This window comes from Aplidium turbinatum, chromosome 15 (assembly GCF_918807975.1).
Source record: "Aplidium turbinatum chromosome 15, kaAplTurb1.1, whole genome shotgun sequence".
NCBI classification, from domain to species: Eukaryota; Metazoa; Chordata; class Ascidiacea; order Aplousobranchia; family Polyclinidae; genus Aplidium; species Aplidium turbinatum.
Genome location: NC_137486.1, coordinates 3,317,558 through 3,338,039, shown reverse-complemented (window position 1 = coordinate 3,338,039; position 20,482 = coordinate 3,317,558). Strand labels below are relative to the sequence as shown.

Genomic DNA, 20,482 nt, shown 5'->3' with positions numbered 1-20,482 from the left:
GTAGGCGACTGCAGAGCAAATCGTAATGATGTGATTATCTCCCAGCTTGTGGAATAAGCGTTTTTGCATTGATTCAGACGTGTAACGTAATAAGGACCAATTTCAATAGCTGGTATAAGCGTAGGCTAAAGGATCAGTTCATTAAAGCAAGAAGTAAAAATTCCATAACACAGTGGGCTAACATATAAAGATCTTGCAAAGTGAACGAAAACGGCAAACTGGTGCATGTGCTCAACGACATGATTAGCTAATCTTACTTTCCAAGTTTGATGATTGTCTTTTTTTGACAGATCAGTTTTCATTGATTGGTGGCTGCAAAGCAACAGAAGATGTCGTTCAAAATGATAATGAAACTTATTTGTTGTTGGTTAAGCTAGTACTTCAATTTGTGAAAAAGGTCAACAAAATAATTTGCTCTGTTTTAGAGATACAAAAATATTTCTTTATAAATTTTCTTGTAAAAATAAAGGTGAAAAAATGTCAAACTAAATAAACGAAACAAAAACCTTGTAATATTTTTGGCCAAGTTTTTCTTAAAGCTTCGGCAGAGAGTTTGCTTTGTTGAACCATAGAGAAATAAAACATAGTAACTTTAGCGGGTTTAGCATACTTTATTTCACACAAAATATAACATAATTAAAATAAAATCAACTCAAACGTTTTCGTCCGTTTTTGTACGTGTCGAAAACGTTTGAGTTTATTTTATTTTAATTATGTTATATTTTGTGTGAAATAAAGTATGCTAAACCCGCTAAAGTTACTATGTTTTATTTCTCTATTTTTCTTATACTTCTTAGAATCTTTAAATCGTTCGGGAGTCAGGTTTCCTTGATAACTGCTAATAACGACCTGATTTAAAGCTATCAAAGCATTGCATCTTTTGTGCAATTGATATCGGATAATTTTTAAGATTGTTTCTTGTATTGCAGTAAAAGTAAAACGCTTACGTTACATGTAAGAACGTTTTTGTGCGTAATTGTTGGTCGTGATAAGCCCTTAGGACTGGCTCGTTTGCGGATGAAGTGTTGTTCTTTAGTGCTCAAATTCGAATAGTTAGTTTTAATTTGTGCTTGCTATGATGAACATGTGTGATCATTACTCTTACAGAATCAGGCATTTTTTGCCTAAAGTTGAGCAGAGGGTTGACTGTTGTTGTAGATACAGAAGAAATAACTTCAACAAACAAGACTTAGAGAAAGGAAGTAGTATGTATTGTCAAAGATGGCTAACACAAACCTTGATTCCGATGGCTTTCATGGCAATCATTACTTTGTTTGCGGATGTGGCGGCAGTGGATGCGATGCACTACAGAGGAGGAGCAATATCCTGGGGACCTGGACCCAACTACAACTCGTCTTATAAAGAGGTGGGTACTGGGGAACTTATGGGCATTAAATAATGCTTTTTTTGAATTTTGCTATGATGGGCACGTATTGCGTTTATTGTGATGATCATAAATAAAATAATAAATTAACAAAACGGAATGTTACATAAATACAGTGACTTGCGTTCTTCTGGTGACTATATGCTACTAGGTTACCTCCTGATGTTAAAGATGATACTTAGCTTTTGTTACCGAAGTTTCGTCAGTCACCACGGCTGACTTTATTACGGGGCTGAAACAGGTAAACACAACCTGTTCAGTAACAAACAGCACAACACAAAAAAATGTTACATGTCAAAATTTGTTGATTTGATTTCGGAAAGAATTGTATCTTTTATCTTTAAAATTATTTATTTTGTTAATGAATCCACATGAACGAACATGATCTTTTGCTAATAGAGTAGAAATGTTAAATTAATTTTGTTTTCTATACTATATTCCTTTGTTTGATTGTAATTTAAAGTACGCATATTAATGATATTACTAAAGTTGGTAAATTCTGAACACTTTGTAGAAGTTTCATAAAAATTTCATTATGATATTTTTATTTCAATTTTAAAATTGGCTTTTCTTCTAATAATCTGAAAATTGTTTATAATTTGACAGTGTAAACACGTGTAATCTCCCCACAACGTAAACAACGTTGAAAATAGTTTGATTAAATCTAATGTCAGGATGGGTATGTTGCAGCCAACTGTTCATAGTCACTCTGTCAAACCAGTGCGGTTTGACATCAATTTGTATAAACATCGCCAAGTTTCAACTTGCCCTGTTCCGTGATACGTGATATCAAGAACTAGGATATGATAGAACTGCATTGTGAATCACAATCACGATAACGTCATACCGAGATGACACAGATTGATTAACTATGAGACAGTGAAAGGTTTGACCTGTTTCTAACCGCTGGCACAGACACTTATTTCCTTTCCATTAAAATTGGAACATTAGGAATTCAATTTAATGACATTTAGCCGAAACCTGTTGGCATTCGTACATTAGTTTCTGTTGGATATGGAAATCACGATTGAAATTGATTTTTTTAAATAATAAATTACAAATTTTGGGTTAATATTATTATTTGTGTGATGTAGATTGCCAAGCATCAAAACGTATAACTGGGACGGAAAAAGATTTTTGTGTCTGACAACCTACATTTAAAAATTGGAACTCTTTTGTTTATAGTCAATCAATCAATCATTTTATTCTTCGTCATTAACGCATCCGGGACGAAAAAGATACTAACTACAAAAATCGATATAAACCTACCAGCACGTTAATGAACGGGAAAAGGTGGCAAAACCTTGAAAGGTTTAAAACGTGCCTGAATGAAAAATTATGTAGTAGGCTATATATCAATAGTTAGCACGGCCATAAAACCCAAAAAACAAATAGCAAAAAATGTAGTTTGTGTTAGAAATTCGGCATCTCAATAAAATCCTTGACGTCGTATAATTATCCAAATACTTAAAATGTTCATAATAGAAGATATAACTTTGTTTTTGCCGTATTATAATGATAGAAGACTCGTATTAAGTGATTAGAAACGTAAAAAAAGTTGCAAGCACAACTTGAAACATGTTATAAAATATTTCACACAACCACATGGCCATAGTAGGCTAAGTATCGAACCAACAAACCGTAGTGCAGCGTTCTCACCACAACCATGCAGCCTGCGGCAGTAGGAATTATAATGTAAAAAAGATATCCATTGGATCACGTTATGTTATTTTAAATTGTTAATATCAAGTTGAAACAAAACATTATAGAAAATATTCTTTCGTACATCGATTTTTGTCGTTAGACTCTTTTATTGATATAAATTAAGATTCTATCCTCCAGTGATCCCATTTTCAAAGGAGCCATTAGATCATTGCTAAATAAATCGCTTTTCAAAGAATCAGCATTTCTCAAATAATATCAATTTCAATAAACAAATTGAGCTAAAATCAAATTTCATTGTTTTTAACTCAATCTTCAGAACTGGTTGCGGTCGTTTTATATTTCAACAACTTAACAAAATATTTTGTTTTTATCGTTAAAAACTTTATTTCGTAATTTTTATCGTTAAATAATCTTAAGGTGTTAAGTTTCATGAAGCAAATTGTGGCAAAGGAGAAATTAGCGAGTCTGAAGTCCTGTAAAAAAATTCAGTTAAAATGGATTTGAAAAGTATGGTGCTGTCGATTTCATGATTGCTTGTTAGGTCAGACGCCAACGAAGGTTGTACCGGTATTGTAAATGTAATCGTCTGATGCAATGAGTGCTAACATCAATAACATAAAAAGGGCATAGCATTTCATGTTGCTTTTAGTAAGCCTATTACCTGTTCATCAAAGAAGCACATGTTGTGCACGTACACAGTTGGCGGAAGTAATATAATCATACGACCACGTTTACCTTTATAAAAGGATGTCATGGAGACACCAAAAGTATACGAGTTGACATTAAAACTTCCTTTTCTGACCTTAAATTATTGTACGATTAGGGAAATGTAACGCAAAGAAAATAACAAAACTGAATGAAGCAATCATAACCAAGCTTGTTCTTTCAAACGAGAAAAATTTACGTTCACTGAAATTGTATCGCATACCCACAGCAGGCCTACATACCAGGTGTGCGAATTTCTAAATAGTACATTGTTGTAAGTCACAGAATAAAATTTAACCAATAGCCTTGCACAACAAGAAGTTTCTCTGAAGAGAAAACTTTTTTTCAGCAGGAAAAAAATTCTAGGATTAGACACACGAACTGGATAGTATCTTGTGCACGCTATGAACGTTTAATGGGCCATTAAACATCAGTTAAAGACATCAATACAATGCTGACTGACGTTAAAGGGATGTGTTTATTTGCTATGTTTAGATCAACTTTTCCTTTCGCCTCGGTTGGAAATTTTCACACACAAGATGCGACAATTCCACCATTGAATCTGGAAAGCTGCTGGGAAGAAGTGACCAAAGGTGGCAGTGCTCCAGCGGATGCAGTGGTCCTGTTGGAGATACTGGTAAGAGGATAAACCTGGCATCGGCGGGCTTTGATGAATATTTAGTTCAACTTTTCCCTATCCCAGATAGCAAAATCTGTCGATTTTACATTGATTCAACGTCTGCAGATGTAAGAATAACGGATTTTGCAGTCTGGAAAGTTACGGATAGATTTTTATATGGTTTATATATATATTGGAGACGCAGGCTATGGTTTTCAAATTCTTGGTAAAGGTCAAATAATTGTTTGCAAAAAAGGCACTTTCCAGTCATTTGTGTTCCTTAATTTTTAAGTGGTACACGACTGCTAATCATCGCTCGTTGCCAAACATGTTCATTGTTCAATGGCGCGGTGCCTGTTTGGCAAGAAAACAGGAAAGTACAACTGGAGGTTGAATGGCAGTTTAGGCCTCATTGCATATTCCATTATCTTATGAAAGCCTTGCCAAACAATTCAGCTTGGTGTACCATGTAGGTGCATGGTAGATGAACTTTAGGTTGATACTGAATACATGTGTTAATTGTGTTATACCTGTGTAGAAGCACGTCTTTGGGCCAGATCTTAACCTTTCGTTGAGGTTAGATTACGTAGACTGGCAGCACATATATAGCATTCCACAAACAATTTCATTTCAAGAATTTTCATGTGTTTAAAATAGTTAGATTGAGTGTCGCCGCATATGAAAGTTCATAAATAGGCATATATAGTATTATACCTATCAGTTACAAAAAAATAATGCATATTGTAGAAGTATTAATCTGCACCATAAACGTAGTTTGGCTCATTATTAACTTTTTAAATCACTAAATCTTTTTCTCATAATTCTTAAATGTTTTCCAATTTCAATTTTCAACTTTTAAAAGTTATTTTAAAAGCTCTGGTTTTATTAGGCTATGTCGGCTGCATGTTATTTGTTTATCTCAAGACATTAGTTCGATCAACTCATCATCAAAAAGCTTTTTCAGTGCAAGTGACCTTTGTCTTTTCAATGAAAAGTGATATAGATAAACATATCTTCAAGAAAGCATAGATATCGCCAAATGTCGCTAATCTTCTGAACTGGTCGATACGCGGTAACTATGATACCTTTTCTGCGAAAGAATAGCCATCGAAATTCATAACAACTCAACCAGTAAATCAGCAACTTTTACGTTGATTCATTGTCTGCAGACGACTTTCCAGCTGGGAAACGTGGCCACACTGCAGTCATGCGTTACGGCATTCGTGACGCGTCATTTAAAGGTTGCCATGAAAAAGCGCCGCTTACTTTTAATTCATGGAATATTTTGCTCCCTTTCTGCATGACATGATTTTTTTAAACGCATTTAACGAGCAAAGGTCGGTTGCAGTGGCGTGGCTAGGGAATGTGCCGCCCGGGGCGGATTCAGATTTTGCCGCCCCTTCAAGAAAAAGCATGTGAAAATGAAATTTTTTAATTGACTTAAAGTGGAATTATTGTATGTTTTGAACCCGTAGCGTAACCAGTAATTTTAAAAGGGGGGGGGGGGGGTTAAGGGCCGGCGGTCGAAGCCCGACGGCGTTCTCGCCAAAGACGACACCCAGCGACGGGGGATCTGGGGGCCTCCCCCAGAAAATTTTGAAAAAATAATTTGGATTTGGTGCATTCTGAGACGTCACATGCGTGCCAAAGGGGGGTTGTAACCCCCAAACCTCTCCTTCCCCTTGGCTACGCCACTATTTTGACCGTTGCCATTATGTTTGCTTTTATTTTCCGTGTACTTTTGCATTATCAACAAAAAAACAAAACGTCCTGTCTGAAAGTGCCGCCCCCCAGACGTGCCGCCCGGGGCGGTCCCCCCCCCCCTAGCTACGCCACTGGTCGGTTGTGATAACTAGAGTGTGTAACACAGCAATTGGTAAACTTGGTTTGATTGTGAAATTATTTCGTTTGTGCTGTGCTAGAAATGCAAGGGTAGGCTATACACTTCATAAACATTATGACACACAATGGCATATTTATTCGAAAAAAAAACTTGAATAAATTAAAAAGCGAAAAGGCTTCGTATCAAGATGTGCTACAAACCATACACTCACAATCTCGACGTTTCAAATATTTTTATTAACACAGTAAGTATCTCGATTCCGGGATGATTTTGCTTTTAGTCTCCAAAACTCCACTACCCCACGAGAAGGAAGCACTTAGTCATCATTACGTTGGCGAGTAACATTATGCAACTTATGAAATACCCGAAGAAATGATTCTCAAAATTTAGATGTTGCCACATTGTCTTTACTCCAACTTGATTAGCCTATGTTTTAGTTTATGACAATAATTACCAAAGTTTTAGTTTACAACTGTTTCAGTTGTGCATCAAAACTAGACACAATCTGAGGTCGTAACTTGTTTATTGTATGTAATTGGTCCATTCTTGTCAGCCACACTTCTATGTTTTAATTGGTAGCTGTTCGCTGTGCCGACTTCAATCAGGAAATGGATTACACTGTCGGCCACAACACCTTTAGTCATGTGTTCAACACAAACGGGCCTTTTGAAATATCGTAAGTAAAGAAATCTTTTCTGTATATTTTTGAAAACAATTGTGGCAATAACGTTGGTAAATATAATAAACGTTGTAAATGGCTTGTTGCGTGAAAAGTTTTAACTATTTATTTTTATTAAACTTTTGAACAGCCATGGGTTTGCTTGGAGACATTGCCAGCGCAAAGTCTTCCCTCCCCACAACAGCAACATTCAGCTGTTGAGGAAAGTTGCTCACCCAGTGCATTGAGTAGTTATGTTAATGCTTGGCGTGAATATCAACCATTAATATTCTTCCCACAACAACCCAATTGAAATGGAGATCTCTTAACTATAATGATCTTTTTAAGTTTGAATCTTAGCTAATGTTATTTTTTATGTTTAATATGTAGAGTCCAATTTTTAAGCCGACATGATTCCATGAAACGTTGCGCGGCCGTGACCATTTCATGAACAAAGTCACCCCCAAACAACATTTCTTGCACAGATACATGTATTGTTGTTGGGCTTCTACTGTATCGACGGACGAGACGTCACAATGGTCGCTCAGTACCTCGCTGCTTCTCGGTGAACGTAGCGACACCGGCCGACCAAATAGCGCTCCTGTTGTTACCTCACCTCTTACCATAATGTGAGTATAGTAAACTAGAATGGACCAATCAAAAGACACACCACACCACCTCACAGACCATCTATTGCTGTGTGTCAACAATGATGATACGTTTGTACAGCAATAAATTGCTTACTTTTCATTACACAGACATGAAACGTTGATAAAATATGTCAGATTACAACACACAGCTACAATTACTAACCCTTAAATAACGGGCAACCATATCCTTGCAGTAGATAGAAATGGTTTCAGCGATAAAAAGATTTATGATTTTGGAAATTGATTCCATAAGTTTAAGAACAGATATGAACGTCTATTGATGAATGATCATGAGCATTTCATTTCAAATTAAACTGAATTCATGTTCAGCATCAGTTTAACTCAGTTTCAATCACTGAAAATAAAACAGTTTAGTTTTCAAAATATAACCTGCAAACCAGTTTAGTTTCTGCATGGCGTAGCAGTTTTTTTTTTATCAACACATTTATTCTTTAATTTCTGTTCACCTTCATCAACCAGTTCTGCGAGATTTCGGTGTTCGCATCTTAGCGTCAGCGTCTTTAAGTCTTTGTCATAATAAGCCTAACTGTTGACAGGGCCGGATTTAGCTGATGGGGGGCCCGGGGCACTTTTAGATCGGGGGGCCCCCGTGCAAAAAAATTTTTCGCGCCTACGGCGCGTAAAAACCATCTCTACGTCTGCAGTAGCATCAGTTCAGTACTGCACAGTATTTTGCAGAAACTTTAAAGGTCAAAAGGAATAAAATAACACAAAATCACATTTTTTTCCACATAGGGGGCCCTTCAAAAGTCGGGGGGCCCGGGGCAACTGCCTCCTCTGCCCCCCCCTAAATCCGGGCCTGACTGTTGATATGTATCGCAAATTTTACAACAAATCGTTTTCACGTTATTTTGAAAGGACATGGGGATTTCTTCCGATGAGTCACAGTTTTTGAAGCTCAGCTGATAAAGTCTTTGATTCCTGTGAAGTGATGTGTAGTGTTCACAAAAGAATGTAGTTCAACTAAACTATTAAACTCCATACCGGTAGTATAAAGAATGCTTGCAACGAAAATGTTTTGTTTTTGATTTAACTAAATACTGAAAATTGAATTTTTTTGTTTCTGACAACCAATGAACAAGTGAATTAAAAAACAGGTTTTAAGATACCAGAGTTATTTTCCACTACTTCTTAAAATACTTGAATTGTATTGATAAGCTCATACTTCGGTAAAGATTTGGCAAACTATCTGTGTGAGTTTAATTATAAGCATTTCTCTACCAACAAGTAGCTTTAAAACCTACAAATAACTACAAAACTTTATGGCAGGCTTTCTGAACATCTACCGTCGGTTGAAACAACTTTCATTGAACTACCCAAGTGTTACCGCATAGTGACGTCACAATCAAACGGCAATTAAGTGAAATTAGATTTAATCGCAGCTTATCTTAAGGATCAACACCAACACATTTCGTCATAACTGTACGCTCGATAGCCATTAACTACGTCACAATGATAATAGGCAATGACGTTTTGTCACCATCACTATTCACTATTAAGCCACGTCTCATAAGCTCTGCTTTGAATTAATTTTACGAGTGAAAATATAGCCGCTTTAACGGACATCGTTGGCACACAAGTCTCAGGGTCCTATATAACTCCAGTTTTAAAGAAACGACTGTATTTATTACAACAATACACTTCGCATTGGATAAACAATAAAAAAATAAATGGCCAGTTTAGTGTTTTAAACAGTTTTTCCTTTTTGAATAAATTACTTTATTTTCCTTATTGTTGCAGTAAATTAATGAATAATTAACTAACAGTTTCAAAAATTCACTTCCTTTTGATTTGTTTCAGCTTCGAACCAGGAATTCCCGCCACATTCCGACTGGACGTTTTTGATGCTGACAATGACGTAACAAGGTGTAGATTGGGACGTCACGTGGGAGAGTGTGGAAACGTCTGTGACGTCAACGATCAGTTCATTTTTGATCAGGTGAGCGAACAAGGGTACAAGATTGTGAAAGGTGGACTGTTTGGTTTGTACATCAGCAGGATATCTGACCTACCAGTTTGACAATTTCTTAAAGATCAGTCAAACCAACCCAAGAGATAAGAAGGTACGATTTTTCAACTAAACCAACCAAGCTTTCACAAGTTGTAAGTAGCTTACTCCTCAAGTAAAGTGAAATATCAGCATTCTCTTCTTCTAGCTGTAATCTTGCGTTTGTGGATTTGCCTAAGTAGTTCCTTGTATATAAGTTGTGTAACATGTAAACGTCACACTATATGCGTTGGTTGCTTGCCAAATCAAGGAGTTAATTAGGATTAAGTCCAACTAAGAGCGGTAGTTAATTTTAAGTGATTTGGGTTCAAGATTAAAGCTTTTGAGCCAACAATAAAGTAACACGTGGTCATTGATGGTTGATCTTCAGAGACGTTGAAAGGACGTAAAAAATTGAAAACATCACAAGAAATTATGTTTAATATTGTTCGCAAACGTGTCGCTTCTATCAGCAGAAATAGTTTGTATCTTCACCGTGCATAAGTAACAACAACATAACAAATATTGCGTTCATGTTTATGCGACATTACAGTTTTACACACATCACACCCCAGACAGCAAACCAACCGTTTTTTACATTGATTCAACGCCGACGTTGAATCTTTGGTTTTGATATCTGGGATACACTGCAGTCGCAAAGGTTCATTCATAAATAAAGTACTTGTAACGACGTTAAAAAGATGTAAAAAGCGCGGCTGTTGGCTGAATGGAATGTGTAGCGCAAGCGAAACTTTCGTTTTGACAAATGGATAAAGTTGTTCATCTTCATTAGAGTGCTGCCGAACAACTGTCTTCTCAGAAATTTGGTTTTTTATCTTTTTGTCACTGAAAGCAGTATCAATGATTTTGTGCACTGTCGAAAGAGATTAAGACAATTTACAAAGTATCACCAGAATAAAAGCTAGAAGCAATTCATTACTTGAAATGTGTTGAGTGATGATAATAGTCTAACCGATGAAAATATGTCTATATGAAGTTCTTTCTCTTCTAGCATGACTTATTTAAAAACAATATCTGCAAGTACTTTTCTTGGTAAACGTTTGTAAGTGTTCGGGATTTGAGAATTCTGAATCACTTTGTTACATATTTTTGGTACCATCGGCAATTGATAGACATTGTATTGCATTGTTTAAAGTTGCTTCCAGGAACATATCAATCCATTTTCAAATCTTCAAATAAAGTTTCCACTCCTGAGAAGATGATGCTTTGTAATTGTATCAACTTCCCCGTTAACGTGCTCTTAGTAGAAATTCATCATTAAGCTATAAATATTTTCTAAGACGAAGTGCAAATAATTTTATCACAATGGTGATCAATGTGGCGTCAATGGATTGCAAGCGACGATGTATTATGATACTATTTCTGTGGGTTAGCTAGAATGTAGTTTTAATTACAAGTTACAATAGAGCTGAAGGCGGATTAGTCTCTTGACCTTTCTTTATCCAGTAATCCGGTGACAGAGGTTTTAACAATGAAAACCGCAGTGGATTACAGAAAGGAACAATTTTTGTTGTGCAAAAGTTAGCAACGACTGCATTCTACATATTGGCACGCGATAAGCTGCTTTTATTACAAAAAATTTTGAGAAATGTTATACAATCAAGCTATGGACCAAAAAAATAATTACTTATTTTTGTCAGTGAGGGCTTGGGAATATTTAATCTTACTGAGTGTTATCATAAAATTTAGATAATCCATTTCAAACACTATATGAGTTTATCAGGTAAAAAGATCCTCTCGTATTTACAAATGACCATTAAAAAAGTAGAGATTAGCTTTTTACCGTTTGTAGAAATCTTGTTATATTTAAAAACTTGGCGCTTGCCTAACTAGGTCGAATGAACCGGTATTGTTCACGGAAAGGTCTAGGTGGTACTTTTGACCCGGACCCCTTGGGGTCTTTCTAGGTGTTCTTGCAAGTGCAATGCATTATTGCACTACACCATCAAATACTTAGGGCCTACTCACTATATTGGTAGCCTATCAAAATCGCACGAGATATAATACAATCTCACGATAGTTAAAAGCGGTAAATACTCTTTCTGTAGATAGGGTATTGTGGCTTATGATAAAGTTGAGTTGTTTACACATTCGTCTAATATCTGATTTCAAAAAAAAAAAACAATAAAGAAAATGATTATAAAGAAAATAGACATCAAAGATGTGACGGATTTTGGCCATTATTTATTGATACAAATGCAGTGATTGTGATGATTGCCTGCAATTCTGGTTCTGATGATTCACACGTACCTTGCACAAGCAGCTTTATGCTTATTGTGTGGTTATCAAGAATTAAAGGTCGGCATATTAGCCAGCAAATCAATTCGTTTTTACATTGATTCAACGTCTGCAGACGTTGAATCAATGTAAAAACAAACTGATTTGCTATCTGGGGGCCGTGGTACGAATGTTATGCCAAAATAGAACTTATTTACTGTTGTGGTGGAAGATTAAAAGGTCACAACATAACAGTGATCTCAAATGATTAATCACACTGAGACGACCGAGCAATGAAGTAGACTTGGAAAAGTCATGTTTGCAAAACAAATGAAGTTATTTCAAACATTCGATATTTTTACCACAGCAAACAATGTAAAATGTGTTTAGATGCTTTGGGTGCAACACAGTTTCAACAGTAAATTAACTGCCGAAAGCTGCTGAAAGTGAAACATTGTTTTTCTTTGACGTTGGCTAACATGTAACCTGCAGAGAAATAAATTGCTTTAAATCTAAAACAAACTATTAAACACAAAAAAATGCATTGATAAATTTCCGACAATAAAACAAGTAAGTTTTATATTTTAGCTTTCTTGTTTGTCAACTAATTATATTGCAGGTTATGCAGTATTTTTTTATTTAAGTCTGGCTACTATATTTTCTTGAGGAAAAGAAAAATTCATGTTTGTTTCTTATTTCGTTCAATTATGAAAAACTGAAAATTGACTTGGAAAAGAAATCTAAGCAGTCTTCGATTAACTCTGTTTAGGAAAACTGTTTGTTGATCTATCAACCTTCTAGCAACCTGACTGGTCTTTTCCCTTTCTCTTTCGTGGTGGAAGATTTCACTCCGACAAAGAACGCGATACAAGTTGGAGATGTTAGAGTGAGAAGTGGAAAACCACTTAGCTCTGTTCCCTTCCAATTCATGGCGGATGGTAAGATGGTAGAAGAGTTGCAGTAATATCACAACTAGATTTTCAGTTAAGTAAATATCAACATAACATGGTATTGGAAAACTTGGTCACTGATTCTCCGACAAGCTTAACTCGGGAACTTATTCAAATAGTATCAACTCGTTTGTGACGTATTTCCAACTAACTTAGATTCATTGTTCGCTGCTTCCTTCTACTGATGCTAACTGGTTTAGTTTTGAATCTTAATCCTCGGACTGAACAAAGCCTTAATACGTTATTCCTGGTAGTTTCGCATACTTGTAGAGGCTCTTGACACAGGGCCGGTTTCCGAGATTGGCAGAGTGAAGTTTCCAATTATCGAAATGTCATTGCTGCAGAACTATTCTATTCACTAGGCACCGCTAAATGGAGAGAAGTCCTTGAAATGCGTTGCTTAAGCGCACATCCCGAAAGCTGAACCGGAGTCACTTGATCTTAAGTCGTGTGCGTAGCCAATGAGTTAACAGGGCAGACGAACTCATTAGTACAAGGCATTGCACATTTAAAAATTGGTTGCAAGGAGAAATGATTGGGCGACTACCACAATCTTTTGCATGAACTACCAAGAACTAGCCTATTAGGTCCTGGCTATGTGACTATCATGTGTTGTGATGAAAAGCCGTCTTGTGTTTTTGATCAGTTGGTGGTCCTCGTTACAAATCAAATAGCTGCAACAACGTGAAACCCCGATTGGAAATAGCACCCACTGATGGTGGATCAAGCGTTGTGAAAACAAATCGGCTCTTCGAAGCAACTGTGACAGCACAGACCTGTAGTGGCGATCAGAGGTAAGTTTTATTAAAATTGTCAAATCTTTCAAACATCAAAAAAATTTTGTGACATTTTGTTCCAGACTTGTTAGCTTTTCATCAACGAAGTTTAATAGACAAGTATAGGCTGTTTAAGTCTCGACCTTTCCACACAAATCAGTTCAACGAAAAATGAAGCCACTTGCAAACACCATTTACTTTATTGCTCTACATATGATTGAAGTGGCGTGCGCACGCCACAATCGTAATACGATCTAACTTGATTACTTTGCACATTGAAATTTAATCTGGAAAATGTGTCACCCTGGTAGTTTTTTTCTTTGATAAGAACAATCATCGCCTTTCTTTGCAATAGTTTCACAAATTGATTCAAAAGGTCATGATTTCCTTGCAACACTTGTGGTTCAAACAAACACAACAGATAAAAATATCAAAGAACAACCTTCTTTCGATTTCCAGTGACATTGAAAGTAACTATTTAAAGTGATGACGCAAATTCAATCCGTAGCCTACTTGGAGATGGGGACGATTAGAAACATTACTTGCGTAGTTATTGAATTTCGTGTTCGGGTAAACGATGAGGCGTGTACAAAAGTGTGGGCGGTTTGTTTTTTAAATTTTAACAACGAGTTTCTGAATATAGCCGCCATGCTATACTTAATACGTATCCAACGCATGATATCGTAATACTGAATAGCGCCCCAGGATTAGTAGTAAGATACGCAAGAAATCCGCTAGTGAGATTTTATTAAAATCATTGCAGTTGCAATTTTTTTGCAGGTTTTCATATGTAATCAAACGTATGCTGTATGGCCGCATACTACCATTGGCTTCAACTTCTCCGTACTTGAGTGAAAATTGTAGATATTTGGACAGATAAAGTCTAACAAAAGTTAAAAAATTATGTTCCTCTTCCCTTTGTCTCAACATTGACCATGTCTGATCTAATGGCGAGATACGGTGGAACTTAACTGACGCATTCCGCAGATTCACTATGAGTCCTACTAATGATATTCTATTGAGACGAACTGCAATTAATCATGGCCTTAGGGATGATTATTTTAACCAGTGGCGTATCCTGGTTGGTTGAGCAAGGGAAGCAATAAAACTCGTGGGGGAATAGAGCGTGCCGAAGGCACGTGATTTCTAGGGGGGTCCGGGGGCATGCTCCCCCGGAATATTTTTGCAAAATTACACTCAAATAATGAATTATGCTGCTTTTTGGAAACACTTTTAGGGTAATTTTTGTATGAAATTTATTAGCAGATAAACAGCTATTAACTTATTAAAGGTAGCTCTTACACACGAACGGGCAATAGGCAAAAAATGCGACTATAATTAGAGAACACCAAAAACTCAGCTACAAAGTCAAGTCTAGCTTAGACCTCACATATCCTGTCTTATTCCAAAGTCTATCCAGCCAGGATAACAGTGTAAAGCCAACATTTGGCTCAAACTTTTGCTTACAAGGCCGATATTACAGTATAACCATAACAGTGCCCTAGATTTTTTCGTTACATAGCTCACTGGCACAACATCCAACAGAGCAGAGTTGCCAGACTATAAAAAAGTCTTAAAGCCAAAATAATACAAAGAAAAGGCCAAAACAAGGAAAATATTAGACAAAAAAGACCAAATGGATATATTTGCCTGTTTCTATCAAAAATAATAAAATTTACATATATATTTTATAACTTGTAGTGGATTTTAATAAATTGTAGCAAAAATAATTCTGAAAGTAGCCCAAAAAATAGCAAGTTAGCCTATAAAAGTAGCGGATGAGTTTTGATCCGCCACATTACGAGTATTAAACAAGTATAGAACATGTATTGAACAATGTTGAATATGGTTTCATCTGGTAAGATTACAATATTAGAGAAATATTAATTATTATGCATTTTGAAGAGTTATTTAAAAAAAAAACTAATTCGCGGAATTTAGCTAATCTGGCAACCCCGCGTCTGGAAGCAATTTTTAAATCGCTTCCAGCGATTAGTTAAAAGAAACGTAAATTGCGAAAACTTTGCGCTGCTTTTTTCCTTTCTTTCAAACTTGTTTCTTCTTATTGCAAAAACGAGAGCAACGGATGCAATACGAATCTTCGCTTCCGTTGGCTTCCAACTTTTTTAAAATTAAAACCGAGTTAAAATCATACGGGGGGGCATGAGTTAAAAACCGTTCTAAATCGCATTTAGGTAAAGAAATTATGAAATCGTTTTACTGAAAAATATCAGCTTCTCTTTTTTCAATTTTGACAGGGGAAGCAATGCTTCCCTTGCTTCCATTGAGGATACGCCCCTGATTTTAACCCAGTACCAATTTTGACCAAAAGCAGTTATGGCTAAGTCCTTTGTTAAATAAGATGTTCCTTTTAGGATTCAAGACTTCCACCTCTCTGGACCGCATGGGGCATCTCGCTCTTCCACAACTGTTAACGAAAATGGTGTGGCCAGTATCGTATTATCATGGAGACCAACTCGTCAACAACAAGGATTATTCCGTTTTTGCGCGAGAGCGACTCAGAGTGATGGGTGAGTGAAACAAATTCAACAAAACAAACTAAAATTAGGAACAGAATAAACATTTGAAGCTGAGGGAGTTGATAGGTTGATTGATGCAAGTTAGTTTATTGAAATAAATAAATGAGGATCGACACTTTACTGCAACTTTAATAAAGACTGGGCTGGAGACTTTGACTGCTTTTAATATACAGTAGATAATAAGCGCTCAACTATGAATAACATAATGGAGGTTGACAGCGTAACAAATCAATAGCTACATATTTTGCTACCCTTACGAATTACTTTGTAACACCTGCACTAGTTCTTGCTCAGGCAATTTACTTTTAGCCTACCTTGTAAGGGTAATGTATATTTTTACTATGAAACATTTTATGTTTGGTTTTTTCAACAACGTCCTATAAATTTTATAAGTTGTGATTCTAATTTCTCATTTTGTTTATTTATATTTGGATACATTGAGTCTTAGTTTGGACTCGTGTTGCGTATCACAAATTTTGACAGCAAATGTTTGAGCTGACAACATGAATTGCTTCATTAATATTTTTCTTGTTTTTACAGCTTGAAGTCTGACGAAGTTTGTATGAATGTGTTCGTAGATGCAGGTACATATTTAGTCAAATGTTGCATACTTACGTTAATAGTATATATTTATACAGAAGTAGCTGTTGCTAGATATGCCTACATGTTTGAAAGATCAGCCCAAAGCAGTTATAATCAAAAAATAAAAAGGGATTTTAGTTGTTTAAAATTTTGCTCATTAACACAAATGATATGTAATTGCTATGATTAGAACTGCCTATCATTTGTATGGAGGAGCAGAATATTAAATATCTAGAATTCATTTTTGTGAAGGTGTGAACGGATTTTCGTAGAGGATTACCTAAATAAACTTCAACAATTTTTAGATTTTTTTTTTTGATAAACTTGTGTTTGGCAATCTCAAAAAATTGAAGCGACGACGAAAATTAAAATGAAACTTGGAATGTGACAACGATTTCATATTCTTATTGCTGCTTGGTCATGGTCGCATTCTCAGCCCTCCCCAAAATACGTAGGCTATGTTTTGGTTTCGCATAGACATGTCCTTACTATCTTTGAAATCTCAAATCTTTTTATGCATCAGCATTAATTCCTTGCGGTTAAGATATATCGTTATAAAGAGAAATAACTAAAATATTTAACACAAAAGACAGACAAATGTTTCACGTTTAACTTGTTGTATTTGTGCTACTGAGTTTGATATTTTTTTAAATAACAGTTTATAATCCGACAACCGGTTCTGCAAGCTTCATACAATGCATAATACTAGCAACACTAGGCTTTAATGCTAAGCCCTACATAGAAGCGTGAAAAAGCAGTAAAATATGTGAAATTATGAAAGCCGTTTAAAAATATAGCACATCATCAGCATATTGCTCTCGTCTATTAATCATAACGAGGTATATAAGTCGTCAAGGTATTAATATTGTGTACGATTGACCGAAGGGCCTTAAGGGGAGTTTTTAAACTGGAAATCTGATAATGAATCTTTGTTACGGAATAGATGTTCTTGCAAGATTGTGTGTACATGCAAACAGAACATTAAATCATGGCTTCGAACGGGAAAAATATTTACCAGAAATAAGACAAAAACCAAAATTTGATCCCTAGTGCATTTTTATCTACATACAGCATAAAGCTATATCACTTGCTTTGGCTTGAATAGATGCAAAATGCAGAAAAGTTTATACTACCAATGGATTAACCAACAGTTTGGTGAAATGCTTAGTTTTGTTAACATCAGGCTTACATGAATAGTTTTGTAATGAAGAGACCTTCTTATAAAAGTCATAATAACCTTCACTCATATCTTTCAAAAATTCTCGGAAACGAATAATTGTTCTTTTTCAAGCTATAATCTGTTGGCTTGAACTATTGTTTTGATAACAACTAAACTTAGTTCTACACTCGGCGGAGGTTGCGCGGTTTCATTTAACATTATAAAGTGTCCCAAATTATCAAAAAATGTAACTATTTTTGCAGGTTTGTCCTACTGCAGAGGTACTGAAGGCTCACAATACATAACCTTCGATACTCATCAGTACAGCTTCATCGGAGAGTGCAAATACCAACTCGCTGTAACGACATTCAACCCAGCGGAGGTCAGAGGTCAAAACCTTCAGCCCTTCAACATATCAGTAAGTCATCGCATTTGCCGAATATGTTTAGAAAGTTTACCATTTGCTATAAGTAGCTTTGCTAAGCTAGAGCCAATAATAAATTTTCAAATCAGTTGGCATTGATCAAGACAACAAGTTATTTTGAACAAGAGTAGCCTATAGCCCACGTTTTCAATTTTTGGGTGTTGTGTTTGCCAATAAATTTATAATGATATAGATTATGTCGTAATTGTGAAGCATTGCTGGGTAAGTGAACACAATTACTGGGTTGGTTGTTTTGGTGAAAGGCATTTTTCAATCGAAAAAGTTTTTCTTTTATTTTATTAGTTTGACAGTTTGTTTTTGCAATATATTTCACGAGTTCGTGACAGATGGACACCTCTGTTCTGCTCACGGAGCCTAATTCAATAGGTTAAAGAAATATGTCGTTAACTAACCCATTTCATGCTTTTCTTTCATTCCCACAAAAAATATGAACATTAAAGTAAAAAACGTGGCACACTTCTATTACAAATAATTGACTAAAGACACGTCATTGGGCATTTATATCTCGCCCACCAAAACAAACATCGGCAATATTACAAATTGAAAAGTTGTGTTATAGCCATTAAGACCAGGTTGATATTATTTAAACTTGGCGACGTGACTTTCAGCTGGCAATTAAAGCCAAGGTAGATTATCTCGCATGAAATGAGTCAGAGAAAAACTATGCCATGATGTGGCCAAGCCAAGTCTTCCTCAATGGAAGTCTTGTTGTCAAAGGGTCATAACCTTGCCCTTGAAATAACAAACGGCCATGCATTATTATTGCGTTGCTTTTATGTTGTAATTAGCTCGTAAACAAGCTAAGCGTTTAGAAATGGAAAAGTGCAAACTTAGGAAGTTTGACTGGCAATAATAAACTACCAATTTTGAGGAGCACTACCTGGTTTGGCATTTCAATATGATCCTTCCATACCTGCTGTAACAATGCGGTCATTAACCAATTTGAAGTTGAGTTTGAAATTCTAGTTTAGATTCAAACCTATTGTCCATCTTCGTTGCTTTGTCGTAGTGGTGTTCGTCGTCGTCGTCGTCGTCTGAGCTTCTGGGGCCGAGGGTCTATCCTTTTACCACCCCAGATTCACGATGTTCCCGGACTACACTGGAAGGCTGCTAGAGAGCAGCCAGTCTTTAGTTTCATCATCCATGACGCGCAGACCTTCCACTCCGTTAGGTGGCTTGAAGATGGTACAGTCATTGATGATGTGGTCTGCGGTCTGTTCCTCGGCACCACATTCACAGGAGGAGGAAGAAGCCATTCCCCATTGGTGCATGGTTGAGCGGAAAAGGCCGACGCCCGTACGGAGACGGTTGAGGCGCACCCACGCCTGTCTCTGTAGTGTCAGGCCGATTGGGCGTGTGTCGGCGTCGGGGATGAATGAATGGAGTCTGGTGGTGCTTGACCTCCATTCAGAATTCCATTTATGGTCCGCCCAAGTAGCCGCAGAGATGTCTTGTTCATCAGCTTCGTTGATCAGAAGTTGAGCGGCTGGCACGAATGGGTGTCTTGATTTCAGTCGGCGGGGGTGCCCGTTTGGGAAGGCAGAGATCTTGTGGTGGAGAAGATGATTAGGCTCCAGTGCCCGTCGACCGAGGGACAGAGTGGCTTCTTCGCGACGAAGCTCAGCAGGTTGGATGCCAGCGAGAATGGGGAGATTGTCCAATGGTGTGGGACGCAGGCATCCGGTCACTGTGCGCAGGGCGCTGTTTATGGCAGTGTCGATGTTGTGGCAGTGAGCACTGCGGCACCAGACAGGTGCACAGTACTCTGCTGAAGAGTAGACAAGGGCTAAGGCTGCTATTCGCAAAGTGTCAGCCCTCGCCCCCCAGCTAGAGCCTGCCAGGCGCTTCAGTAATGCAGCGCGGGATGTCAGTTTCTTGCGCAGTGACACCAAATGGTGGCGGTATGTGAGCGATCTGTCTAGTGTCACCCCAAGGTACCTTGGCTCGGGGCAGAAGGACAGAGGTTTTCCGTTGTTGTGGACATGTAGCTCACGATCAGCTTCCCGATTGTGTAGGTGGAAAGCTGCCGCCACAGTTTTGGTTTCGCTGAGTTTCAGTCGCCAGTTCTGGAGATAAGCTGAGATGGTTTGCATGTCCTGGCTCAAGGTGTCTTCTAGATTTTCCCACGACTTTGTGGAGTGGAGAATTGCCAGATCGTCCGCATAAGCGTATTTTGCGGAGACCGTGGTTGGCAGGTCGTGGGTGTAGATGTTGAAAAGAAGTGGAGCCAGGACCGATCCCTGTGGGACGCCGTTTTTCA

At 37.0% G+C, this 20,482-nt stretch overlaps 1 protein-coding gene across 1 annotated transcript in view; it reads left to right on the top strand.

Annotated features, from left to right (window-relative positions):
- Window positions 1-1,246: 1,246 nt before the first annotated feature.
- LOC145784696 (IgGFc-binding protein-like) overlaps window positions 1,247-20,482 on the top strand; it is a 61,972-nt gene continuing 42,736 nt past the window's right edge. The window contains exons 1-10 of the mRNA XM_082596559.1: window positions 1,247-1,366; window positions 4,250-4,391; window positions 6,796-6,892; window positions 7,360-7,503; window positions 9,346-9,484; window positions 12,540-12,708; window positions 13,367-13,514; window positions 15,872-16,027; window positions 16,577-16,620; window positions 18,041-18,195. Of these exons, the coding sequence (XP_082452685.1) occupies window positions 1,247-1,366; window positions 4,250-4,391; window positions 6,796-6,892; window positions 7,360-7,503; window positions 9,346-9,484; window positions 12,540-12,708; window positions 13,367-13,514; window positions 15,872-16,027; window positions 16,577-16,620; window positions 18,041-18,195 (1,314 nt within the window). The remainder of the gene's footprint in view (window positions 1,367-4,249; window positions 4,392-6,795; window positions 6,893-7,359; window positions 7,504-9,345; window positions 9,485-12,539; window positions 12,709-13,366; window positions 13,515-15,871; window positions 16,028-16,576; window positions 16,621-18,040; window positions 18,196-20,482) is intronic.